The sequence below is a fragment of the Dromaius novaehollandiae genome, chromosome 1 (genome assembly GCF_036370855.1).
Source record: "Dromaius novaehollandiae isolate bDroNov1 chromosome 1, bDroNov1.hap1, whole genome shotgun sequence".
In the NCBI taxonomy this organism is placed as follows: Eukaryota; Metazoa; Chordata; class Aves; order Casuariiformes; family Dromaiidae; genus Dromaius; species Dromaius novaehollandiae.
In genome coordinates, this window is record NC_088098.1 from 143,352,209 (window position 1) to 143,365,053 (window position 12,845).

The following is a 12,845-nucleotide window of genomic DNA, read 5'->3' on the forward strand; positions in this document are numbered from 1 at the left end:
GGCTGCCTCCAACCTTTGCATCTCCAACCAGTCCTTCTTTGTTTGTTAGTGCAAGGTCCAGCAGCACACCTCTCCTCGTGGGCTCCTCCACCACCTGTGTCAGAAAGTTGTCATCAATGCTCTGCAGGAACCTCCTGGACTGTTTGTGCCTAGCTGTGTTATCTTTCCAGCAGATATCGGGGTGGTTGAAGTCCCCCACGAGAACCAGGGCCTGTGATCATGAGGCTACTTCCAGCTGTCTGTAGAAGGCCTCCTTGACTTCCTCTTCCTGATCAGGTGGCCTGTAGCAAACACCCAGAACAGTGTCACCCATGTTAGCCTGCTCTTTAATCCTTATCCATAAGCTGTCGACTCACTCTTCACCCACCCCTAGGCCTAGCTTGGTACATTGCAGTTCCTTTCTCACATAAAGAGCACCTCCACCACCTCACCTTCCTGGCCTGTCCTTCCTAAAAAGCATGTAGGTTCAGTTAGTATAGCACGTAGTTCAGTTCTGTATAGTTGTCTTGTGACACAATGCATTTAAAAGGAACTGTAATGATTACTACATGGAATAGAGAAATGCAAAATGCATGTTTCAGAAGGCCTAATATATTTTATCAATGTTTCTTTTTTTTCCATTGATATTTTTAATGGTTAATTGAAAAAGGAGTATGTTTCCTGTAGAAATGGGTGCCCAGAATCTTTGCTGCTTCCACGTACTGTAAAGATGCAGCACTACAAGAAGGTTTTTTATTTGTTTTCAGGATGGTCAGCAATTTTAAGTACTCTTTTTCTCATTTCTCTCTTTGTCCTACTGAATCATTTCACCTCTCTGCACATTTAAGGAAATAATTTCCTAGCTTGGGTATCTGAGGACAGCTGTTCTCAATCACTGAACCTTTGGTAGATTAATATTTTGCCTTTTTCCCCCTGTTTTAATATATTCTGTACTTTTGTGCTGTATTACATTTTAAACACTGATTTATCTATCCTTTAAGAAGTAATGTTTGGACAGTTAAATTGTTCTTTTAAGGGGGATTTTTAAATCTCTTACAATTGAATATTAAATCCTTGTTTGTGTTTTTTTTTCCTTAAATACATACACATTGTATGTGTGTGTATATATAGTCTCAATGCTACTTTTGAATGTATGTTTGCCTTGTTATGATCTAAATTAAAAGCTGATTCCCAAAGTTTAGGAGAATGTTTCCTTTTCTTTCTGCTGTACTTCAGAACAGTTTGGCTTGTTCATTTTATATTTTGGTTATGTTTACATGCTTTTTATAATATCTCACTTCTAACCTTTATCATTGTGACCACTTTTCTTCTTTGGATATGTCCTGAAAACACTTCTTGCAAGGAATGGCAGGACTACAGTACACTTATTTTTATTAAAACATTTTCAATAAACATATCCCAAGAAAATAATTTTGTAGGAACAAGTAAAAAAATACAGTATTGATTAGAGTAGGACATCAATTGTTATCCTACAGGTTTTAAATTAATTGTTTATTTTTGCTCATTTCTTTTTTTGGTTTTTTTTTTGTTTGTTTGTTTGAATAAGTATGTGGCCAGCTGACACTTTTTCTCATCTTTTCAGGCACAGGTACATTTGGGCGTGTTCATCTGGTGAAGGAAAAAATGGCCAAACGTTACTTTGCACTGAAAGTAATGAGCATTCCAGATGTTATTCGACTGAAGCAAGAGCAACATGTGCACAATGAAAAATCGGTCTTGAAAGAGGTCAATCACCCATTTTTGATCAGATTGTAAGTTTTGTATTTTTTTAATTCATTTAACTCTTACATAAAGTGCAGTGAGAACGAAGTGCCAGAATCTAATTGCAAGCCTTTATTCACTTAACCAATATCAAGCATTCAGTTTCTATTCTGCAGTGTAGGTTAAAATAGACTTCAGACTAAAATAGTATAAAAGAATCAGATATTTGAAATCAAGAAGCATAGTTTAAATATTTAAAGTAATAATTTGTTATAAAACTTCTTGCTGAAATAATAATCTGCCTTTGTTTTTCACATTGCAGAAAAGGAATTTTCTTAGGAAACGAAAAATATTAATGAAGAAATGTTAGAATTAGCTCATTAAAATGAACTCTAGTCTAGCATGTTTCTAGGTCTTATAACAGCAAGAAAATATGTTTTTCTTCATCCAATGAAAGAGTATTATCTCTAATCTAGATAATTATCTAGATTATTACCTATATCCTCTGTGAGGTGATAGCAAACTTATCCTGTCAGGCAGACAATACTTAAGCCTTGAGAGGAGGTAGAGAAGTTTAATATTGAAAGTAAGATGAAGGGTACCTCTGTGTTTATAACTTTATCAAAGAACATACAGATTTTCTTTTGAAATAAAAAAAGTCTTTTAATTTGATCCTTTTTGTTTGTTTGTTTGTTTGTTTTCTTACAGCTTTTTTACTCTTCCCTCCTTACCTCAGCAACATTGGCATTTTGGAGCAGGATGTTGACTTAAAAAAAGAGGGGCGGGGGGTGGGAGGGGGCCTATTCTTAGTTGAAGCATAAGGGTTTTTTTGTAGTATAAATTACAGATATCTCATCTTGAAATTTCATGAGCTTTTATTAATCATGTATACTGGAAAGGTTAGGTAGTGAATATGTGTATGTTCACTGTAGGTATCTAGGAAAAGTTAGAATTTGATTTAAATATCTGACCTTTTTCAAAAGTTTTTCAAACTTTACTTTCATAAACTCACTAAAAAGATTGTATTGCATTAAGTGCGAACAGCACTTCTTCATCTTGGTTATTCCTTTATTTGAGGTAACGTGATATAACCTACTGATGAACGTTAGTTAAATGCAGTTCACAGATGATACTTCTGTGTAGTGGAAGGTTGATGATTCTAACGATCTCTTTATTAAGGAGAGAAGGGAGCATAGTTTTCTGTTCAGAGCTCCACAGCTCCTTTTGTGTACTTGTGTCCATCTTTATTAAGTGAATAACTAAATGTCTCTTTAATTGCACAGTTAATAACTTCCATTTATATTTTCTTGTTCATCAATACAGGGCTGTTGACCAAGAGTTCGTTTTGCACTTGCCTGCTTTAATCAGTTTTACACAAAATCAGATAAAATTAGTTTAGTTAATATCTAACTGAGGGTAGTGCAGCATCTTCCCAAGGCCCAGAAAGTAGCAGTGAGGGAAGAGATGAGGCAAAAACATGACAATCGTCCCGAAGGTGGAAAATACTCCCTGTAGGCGGAGTGTTTTTTCCGTGGTGCACCGTTGCTTTATCCATCACTATGATGCTGTCAGGTTTCAGCCAACATTTAGAAATTGCATCTGTGGCATAGCATCAGTAAAGAGAGGTTCCAGGGTATGTGGAGGTGGATGCAGGAAAGCAGGATAGAAAGGCTGAGAGTACTGTCGACAGATCTGCTTAGACTGGTTAAAATCTGGACGGAACAGGAGAAACAGGGTGTTTAATATATATCTAGGTTATGTCTATGTACAAAAGTGGGAATGGAGAAACTCGAGCCAGGGACATGGGGCTTGGTGTGCATACGGGCAGGATGAACAAGCATTCATGGACTTAATGCTGACCATATGACAAATGAAACTTTCTGCTTTTTTTTGTGTGGTTAACAAAGCCCCTCCCTCCCCCAAATATTTTTTTCCGGGATGTTTTTTAACTATAATTAATCAACAAAAAGGGGAAAAATATCTCTATACTATATAGTATTTAGAAATATAGTTCTGTTTTGGTGTCTTTGAAATGTTATTTTTATGGCCTGGTTTTCTGTTTCCAGTTAATGTCACCACTTTAAACAGGGACAATGTCTTCCTCTGGTTGCAACACATTGAATATGTGTCAGTGCAGCATAATACTGTATTTTACAGCATTTTATGATGGAGAATTTTAAAGTGATGCTGCACATAAGTTATTTCTAGTGTTCATCTTTCCTATATCTTGTAAAGACTATACATAAAGATTTTTTTTCTTTCTTTTCCTGTTGTATTTAAGAAGTGCCCCTCCTGCTTGTAGGGAGGTCCTGAGTCAGTCTTGCTGTGGATAATGAAGTTATTTATCTACTTCTCTTTTAAACTGTTTTTTGGAAGTGTTTTATGCTCTTGCAATAACTGATCAGTGGGGTCTCATAGGCAATCTTTACTGACATTTTTCTGTGAAGTATCGTAACTCTGTGGGAGCAACAGTACGTATGGTATTGTAGGTTTAAGATGTTTTCAGGAAAACAAGAATTAATAAAAATAAACCATGCCTTGTTAGTCCTATAAACTATAACAGATTATTTGGATCTTTTCTTTCTTTGTTCCTTGTAGCTGTAATTTTGCCTAACTTCTTAGAATACTTCTCAAGAGTGTTTTTTATATAGTCAGTAAACATACAAATAATAGCAGATTAATTATGTTCAAGACTCTAATAGGGAAGTAGTTTCATAAAAACTTGAGACAGAAGCCTGGGCTCTTTTTTCTTTATCATTTAGAACCTATGGAGGAGCTGTATTTGATGTCCGATTGTTTCCTTTCCGTGGCTGCCCTCAGCGCCCATAGGAGGAAAGGGAATCTGCCTTGAGCAAAAGTTACTCATGAGCTTGGGAGCTGTTCGCTCTGATTATTTTCTTGAGACTCTGTAGCTTGATTAGGAACCAGGTAATTAAGCAAAAAATGTATTTTATCTTTCCATTCTTGTGATAGTCAAGGAGCAGTTATTAGAAACTGAAGTAACTTCTGTTCTTGTATCAGTGAGGTAAGTAGGGATACAGCGTTCTTTATCTGCTGTCTTAGTAATAATGGTAGTTACTAGTTTTTAAAAGGGCAATATATGTTCCAGATGTTATCAAATACTGATTTTCTTAACTGTTGAGTTACATTCATATGTGTGGTGTTTGACTTACTTAATGTGGGTAAAAAGAAAAACATTTTAGTTTTGGAGAGTGTCAGAGAGAAGGATCTTGTGTTCTGTGATGAAGCTTTGAAGGCTGCTTGGAATGGTTTTCTTTGTGTTCCTTAGCTGCTTTTTACTTCAATCTAGTAATGAATGTAGAACAATAGTATTCCTTAAATTAGAGGTAACAGTCTGAGGAGTGAAAGGTGCTTATCATCAGGATAATTCCAAGATACAGAAATGAATACTGCTTTGCTGTCATTTCCTCTTTAACAAAAGCAGTAGAAAAGGGATTGTAGAAGAGCAGTGCGGTCTTACACTTAACTAGTAACTAGTCACCTTAGATGGGGGAGATGTGTATATGTGGGAAGGAAGAGATAGGAGAGGAGTAGGATAACTCTGTGATGTCCTCTAATTGAACATATTGTCATAAATAATCTTTACAAATGCAGATTCTGCTCCCGTCCCCCCACCATTTAGACAGTATTTAGTTAAATAAAATGTAAGGGATATGAGAATTGTCTGGTCTTAGCAGACTAGCAATTATTGGGTATTTAGTAGAGAACTGTCTTGGACAATACAAAGCAGTCTGTCTAACAATTAAGTTTTGTTTCAAGCCTGTGTATCTAGTTTTTACTTCCTTGCGTAAAGTCAACTGCTTGAGCATCTATTATATAAACCTGCGAGCTTCTTGAGGGTTTTAATATTTGCGCAATGAGAACCATAACTAAATTATGAACAAATTTGGGACAACAGAGGTCAATTTACAGAAATTTACTTCTAAAGCAAATCAGAAAGATGATTTGTTTATTTAATAAGACAATATTTTTATTACAGATTTTGGACCTACCACGATGAACGTTTTCTGTACATGTTAATGGAATATGTGCCAGGAGGAGAACTTTTTAGTTACCTGCGCAACATGGGGCGTTTCAACAACAGCACAGGACTGTTTTACTCTACAGAAATTATTTGTGCAATAGAATACCTGCACTCCAAAGAAATAGTTTACAGAGACTTAAAACCTGAAAATATTTTACTAGACAAAGAAGGACATATCAAGCTTACTGATTTTGGATTTGCTAAAAAACTGGTGGATAGGTAAGTTTTTTTTTTTTTTTTTTTTAAGCTTTAACAAACATAATTATAGTTGGAAGATAAATAGTTTGACCTCAGAGCTCAGCATCTCACTTATACCCAGCATGGTTCACACATGTAAAATCCCTTAATACGAGGAAAATGGTGCTCTTACTGTCTGTACTGAAAACAGCATTACACTGTAGATACTGCTAGAAGCAGTATCAGAGATAAATTGCAGTAGAAAAATTTTTAGTATGAATAGTTTTTGTGAATCTTTTTCAGCAGTCCTCGTATTAAAAAAGTGAGTTAATGAAGTAAAATGAGCAAATACTGAGATATGTACATCTATGTTAACTATGACATTGATTTTCCATACAAGTTGAAATGCTGAATGCCTTGTAACTGATTTATTTTCTTCTTTTTCTTTTTAGAGAGATTTTTGGAAGGTAGGAATAACTTTTCAAAATTTGTGTGCTTTCACTAGCATGTTGTTAAAATGAAATTGCAAAATCTAGGAAGAACCATAATACCAGATTCACCAAAAATAATTTGACTGTGCAACTTCTACAATACTCTCAGCTTTGTCTGTCTTACTATCATATATAATTTTGGTTTTACTGGTAATGCAGTTTTTCCCAGTTATTTCTCTATTCTCCCCATCTGAACTACCCTTCCAGTATTATAGTAGCTACTTCTAAAAGAAAGTGAGAACTGTTATTAGGATTAAAAATAAGAAGAAAGACCCCAGGCTAGCATATTAGCCAAAATGCTGTGGTAAGGTTGGTATTATGCTCTAGGGCCACCTCTTGACGGAGACCATATCTGATCGTTCTAGTTCAGGCAGTATAGTAAACTAGTCAGTCCTTGTTAAACAGATGCTCGTTATCTTCACTTGTCCATTTCACCTATTTGATGCTTTTTTTGCTACCATTAAGTATGTGTGGGAAATTCTACAAGAGCAATGTGAGATGAAGGTGGATCTGAGGGAGCTATTCTTATTGGATCCTTAATATCTGTATGTTTGATCAATTCCTACTGGGCAAGCAGATAGGTCTGTAAATGTTGGCAATTTTTTTAATGCTTTGTTTTTAAGTCAAAGTGACTTTTTGAAGAAAGAGGCAAAACTATTCCCATGTAAGAAAGTAGGATGATCTCTTTATAAGGTGTTTTCATACTAATTCTCATGACTTTCTTTCAAATGTAGATACTGCCACTTAGTGGTTATTAATTTGAAGTTCTGTGGTCTTAAGGCACAACAGGAGTAGCCCTTCATCAAACAAGGGGATAGTTCAAATCAAAGTGTATTTTTTCAGTCTGGAAGATACATCTGTAAGAGTTAGCTCATTCAGAAGTATTTTAGGACATAGAACAAGTTACCACTGCTATATTTTCTGTGTATTTTGCGTCCTTGGGGGGCAGAGGAAAGGATGAAGTTGAACAGTTTCCATTGAATTGAATCACAGAATGCTGTACTTGCTTTAAATTACTAGCTACTTTAGCTGTAAATGTACAACAGGTAATATAAAATGCAGAACGCAAGGTGGAAGGAGCAAGGATTGCATTTACTCTATCAGTCAGAACACAGGTACATGAGTCTGATCTTTGTGGTGATTACATGGCATTTTCCCCGCTAGCAGTAGGCATTTTGACAACCCTGTTTTTGTCATTGTAATAATAGTTGTCAGCAATTTATCCACTAGTACTCTGCAATAGGCTGTTTTGTTTTATAGACTATATGATCTAAGACTTACATTTGATCTAAGATACAGATGTTCACATTTGTTTTATGTATGGCACGTCTATACACATGCATATTGTATGTATGAACATGTATTTTCTATTTTTATGTGTGTATATATATGCAGACCATCAGAACTGTGAAAATAAAAAGCAAATTACATGAATTCTTCAAATGGCTATGAAGAACTTGCTGGTGAAGACAAACGGTGGTATTCCTAGACAGGAGAAGACATGACATTTGAAAATAAACTTTCTCCACAGAAAACCTTCAATAGAACTGCACATTCTTGATGCATTTTACGTCTTATAAATGATTCTGTAGTTACTTGAGACTTTCTGTACCCCTCTTCCTCTCTTCCCATTGCCATGTGTGGAAGGGGAGGGGAAAGCGATCTCCTTGCCCATCTACAATTAAGCTGCTCTCTAGAGAGAGTGGCTGGCTCACAGCTGGTGTTCCCACTATGTGAAGCTGCCCATTACCTTCTTATTAGAAATAAAATACTAGGTCTCAGGGCATGCTGGATCCTAATATTTCTTTTCCTAGTGAAAGAAGAAAGAGAGGAGGTTTTCCTGTCTACTTATTTTCTTCATTAGGGTAAACAGAAAGACCCCTCATTTTCTCCCTTTTCTGTCATAGTGTGCTTCTTAAGTTTCCAGTTTTTCTCTTGCTTCAGCTGCTGCTAGCTTTATTCTCTTTCCACCTCCATATTCCCTAACTGAAGACTTAATAACTTTTTCGGTTTCTTGTAAGTATGTTTAACATGCAATAGGTGTGCCATTACTTTAGGGAAAAGGGCAGTGTCAGGAAAAGGAGGAAAAGAGGTGGGGGAAATAAATGACTATCATCTGAAGTACATTGAAAGGATTTGTTTGAGCTTGATAGCCATTCCATACTGCCTTTACGTTTTTAGACCTTTCTTTTCCTGGCAAGCACACAGCACTTTTCAGGTCTAATATATCACATAAAAAATGTTTCTGCTCTTTCCCACTTTTTTTTTTCCCTGCAGGTTCTTTTGGGGAAAAGCACAAAAGTTCATAAAATTTTACAGTTCTTCCTGTACAGATTTTACTCAAAATTTTTAGAAGTTTAAAGTTATGAATTAATGATTTTTAGAAGAATGTTATTCACTTTTAGATTACTCAGTTTAAAATTGCAATGATAAAAGAATTCAAAAATGGGAAAATCTTCCAAATTCTTAAGACTATTTAACTTACCTTGATAAGTGATTGATCTTAAAGATTTTTGGCTACTTCTGTAGTGTTGCCTCATGGCTCATGTGCTACATGGGCTCATGTGCTACATGACAATTCTGCACTGTGGAATTCAGAGAAAACAAAATGCAGCGAATCTGGTTTGTAAAGTGTATTGAATGTCACTGTAAAAGCAAGAATATCTTGCGGAACACACCTATGTGGGCTGAAATCAAAGCAATCTCCATTGAACATGATTATGCAGAACTTTCCCAAAGAAGAGACCAAAAAGGACATTAGGATCTGTGGATCCTGTTAGAAGCTTGTCAGGGGCGACAGAGGTGAATGCTAAATACTGTACAACACTGAAATATGCTAATTGTCAAATCTTTTAAGTTATTTAGATAAATTATTAACAAGTCCTGCAAATATTATTTGATAGCTTATCTTTTTGACCAGAGTCAGTTCATTTTTTTCATTTTCATGTTTTAAAATATATACATTTAACCTTATCAACTATTGCTTGCCTGTATTTCAGCTCTTATCTTGAATACACAGAGCAGTGAAATTTTTGTAGCAGTTTGAAGGAAACAGTCTGTTACTATTTTTCTGCTTTAAAATGTACCTTCAAAAGGCTCTTCTGGAGGATCAGATGATTATACAACAGTCATGAAGTAGTAGTAAAAATAATTGAGAGAATTTGATCTTTTTATAGAATTTACATTGTGCATTTCCCTAAATATCAAATGGTTTGTTTTATATTCAACAAAAGAAGAAATACAGGTAGTGACCATACTGACACAACTGTGGACAGCTTGACAAAGAACTCAAGCTTTCTCCAAATTTTTGTGTAGTTAGTAAACAAATTTCTTGGTTAAAATTGAGAAGTGGGTGACCAGCTGGTGGTAATAAATTTTCTTTAGTGGTACAGCTAGGAACTTGAGGATATACTGCCTTTTCCTTAATTTGTAGTTTTCCTTTTGACTGAATAAAAAAGATCTTACTTGTTATTAACTTATAAAGTCATTAAGTATCATTTTAGTTACATTGGCAGCAGCAAATAATCTTTGTGAGTCCTGGAAGTTGTAGTCAAATACTAGACAGACTTTTTTATCAAATGATTTTGATAAGTGATGAAAATGGTGAAAAGCTCTGCCTTTCTTGTGTTAGGTTTTTTCATACAGTGGAGTTTGGGGGGGGAAAAGAGGACGATGACTGTTGTAGGGCACTGTCCTGCAGACTGTCTGGCTTGTCAGCTAACACAAAGGTGCCTGTCTTACCTGCTTTATTTGTACAGCCCTGCTTTCCAAATATTAAAGTAAAATGGGCAGATATGTCATTTTCAAGGCTGGCTAAATCTGTGTGAAGAAAAATTCGCACAGACAACTGTAGTACGACTTCCTAAATTTTGTTTCCTTTAAAAGGTAAAAAAGTTTTGTTTTTTCTTTATTACCTAGTCATGATCTAGGCAACTGCTAGATGGCAGTAGTGTGTAAAGCAGGGCTGTATGTAAGAGTTCTCTTATGTATGCCTGATTTGGAAAACCAGTTCATATTTTCTAGCAATAAAAATTATGCCTCCCATTTGTGTGATGGAAATTGAAGATGCATTCTTTACACTAATGAACATAATTTCAAAAGCTGTAGAGCAGTTGGGTGCATAGTGTGTCCATACCAATTTTAACAGCTTAGCTGAAGCAAATTAACTTTTGCCATATTAAAATGAGGCCTAAAGAAATTCAGTCTTGTGCATCATACATCTTGTAAAGGCTTCACTAAAGAGCCCCTTTTCCTTGATCTTAAGTATTTTATGAATCAAGGCTGAGACTTGATCTTTTTATCAAATGCTTTGTTTCAAATAAAACATTTTTCTCAGGTTGTGGAATTATTCAATGTGTTACCAAATACATTGATAGTCTGAGATGCCGTAATACAGATCCTGAATATTCGTGTATGTATTGTACACCTGGGGAGAAGATTTGTTCAGTTTATCAGAACAGTGCTAGGGAAAACTAGAAGGTGCTGTAGGGGGTTGTTATTCATGTTAATTCATTTGTTCAGAACTAAGTTACCAGTTTGATTTGTGCTTTGAAGAAGATTTGTGTCACACTCGTGAATCTGATTGACAATTACTGTTTCTTTTGCTTCAAGTTAGGAATCTGTTGTTTAACTATGCGAAGATCATTAATTTTATGGTTATAGTCTTTGTCATTTCTACCAAAACTTTTCTTAAAATCCAACATGCTTTTTCATTCTTTTTCTGCACTGTTATTTTGTCCTCTCTTGAATTGATGAGCACTTATTCAAATTTCCATCTTCTGGCTTGCTACCAGGAAAGTGTAAAAAATTTTTTTTTTTTTAACTGAAAGCACATTTGTGTCTGTAGCTTATATTTAAAAATAAGTCAAGAGAGTGAAGCTAATCAAATTCTGCACTCCTTGTTCAGGTATTTTTACAAAGATGAGTTCATACTTCTGGAACAAATGGTTTCATAATATTGCTTCAAATGGTAATTTGCACTTTTTAAACATTAACTGCTTATCTTCAATTTGTTTCATAAACTTGTAGGACTTGAAGTATGTATTTCAATTTCTAGCAATATAATACTTTTTCTATCCTGGGATTATAAGAAATAAGGTAAAAGTGAAAGCAAGACATTAAAAGTATGTTAAAAATAAGATACTATAACTTACATAATTTGTATTTGCTTAACTACACTTTGTAAGTATTTTAAAAAATTAAAAATACAAACTGTTTACCTTTTAATAAATATTATAAAAATGCTGCTGGGTGATATTTCAATACTATTTGAAAAACGTTACTTAAAGAGACAGATTGAAAAAGGAATCTTACTCAAGTCTGGGCTTACTTACTGATTTTTTTAAAACTCCTACCTTTCCCATGCAGACACTTTTATTTTTACTAAACAAAAATCTTTTCTGATGAAGATTCAGGTTGCCAATAATCTTGCCTTTTGCTGGACCCATCAGGAGTAGTCCATAGATTCCCAGGGAGAGGTCTGCAGCTTAGAGGGTGAAAACCACTGTTAACAATGGCAAAGCAATATATAGCCGAATGGATATATAGAGAGCACTATGCTAGCAGGCAGGAAAATCAGTGTCCTGATATTTCCTGTAACAGTGGAGAAGTTTTTTAATTTCCGCGTGCCTCTGTTGCAGGAGAATTGGACAGGAGCATTGCAGGAGTCATTTCAGAGCTTATAGAGGTTTCTTTGCCTCCTATTTGTATATATAATAAATACATAGAGGCATCTTGAGCACTTCCTATCTTTTTTTTTTTTCCTTTCACTGTAATTCATTTTCACTTCAGTCTGGTTTTGTTTCTTCCTTTCTTCCAGGACATGGACGCTCTGTGGTACCCCTGAGTACCTTGCACCAGAAGTCATACAAAGCAAAGGCCATGGAAGAGCTGTGGATTGGTGGGCTCTAGGAATTCTGATATTTGAGATGTTGTCAGGGTAAGTGATAGTAACATTGACCACTGTATCACAGTAATACTGTATCAAAGCTGAGGTTAGGATTCTTTACTACTACTTTTTATGATACTCTGAATAGCAAATTTGAACTACCTGGGTTAAATCTAATGCTGATATACCTCTTTTCTGTCTGTCTCTGAAGAAAGGAGTTGAGAGCTGTTTAAAGGGACGTATATCACCATCATTTTTTTTTTTAATTAAATGAGATAATTATGATTTTTCTTCTTTACAGCTGCTCTTTTTCTAATTTGTTTTGGAAATTTAGGTTTTATTTAAGTCTAAATTTTTATATGTGATCCCTTTTATATAAAGCGTGAAGGTGAGGACTACCAATTTTCTTTGAAACATCCGTAATTAATTTCTAGCACAGTGAAATATTTGCAGTGGGAACTTCAGTCTGTCAAAATGCATACATGTTAAGTAGGAAGGCTGTGTAATTCATACAGCTTGAGTTACTCATGAGTTTTGGTTTGAA

General features: G+C 35.1%; 1 protein-coding gene across 2 annotated transcripts in view; it reads left to right on the top strand.

Moving 5' to 3' along the window:
- The window catches only part of PRKX (protein kinase cAMP-dependent X-linked catalytic subunit), a 66,290-nt gene that overhangs the window by 32,202 nt on the left and 21,243 nt on the right, over window positions 1–12,845 (top strand). For both annotated transcript variants that reach the window (XM_026102361.2, XM_026102362.2), the window contains exons 2-4: window positions 1,583–1,751; window positions 5,702–5,965; window positions 12,233–12,352. In XM_026102361.2, the coding sequence (XP_025958146.2) occupies window positions 1,583–1,751; window positions 5,702–5,965; window positions 12,233–12,352 (553 nt within the window). The remainder of the gene's footprint in view (window positions 1–1,582; window positions 1,752–5,701; window positions 5,966–12,232; window positions 12,353–12,845) is intronic.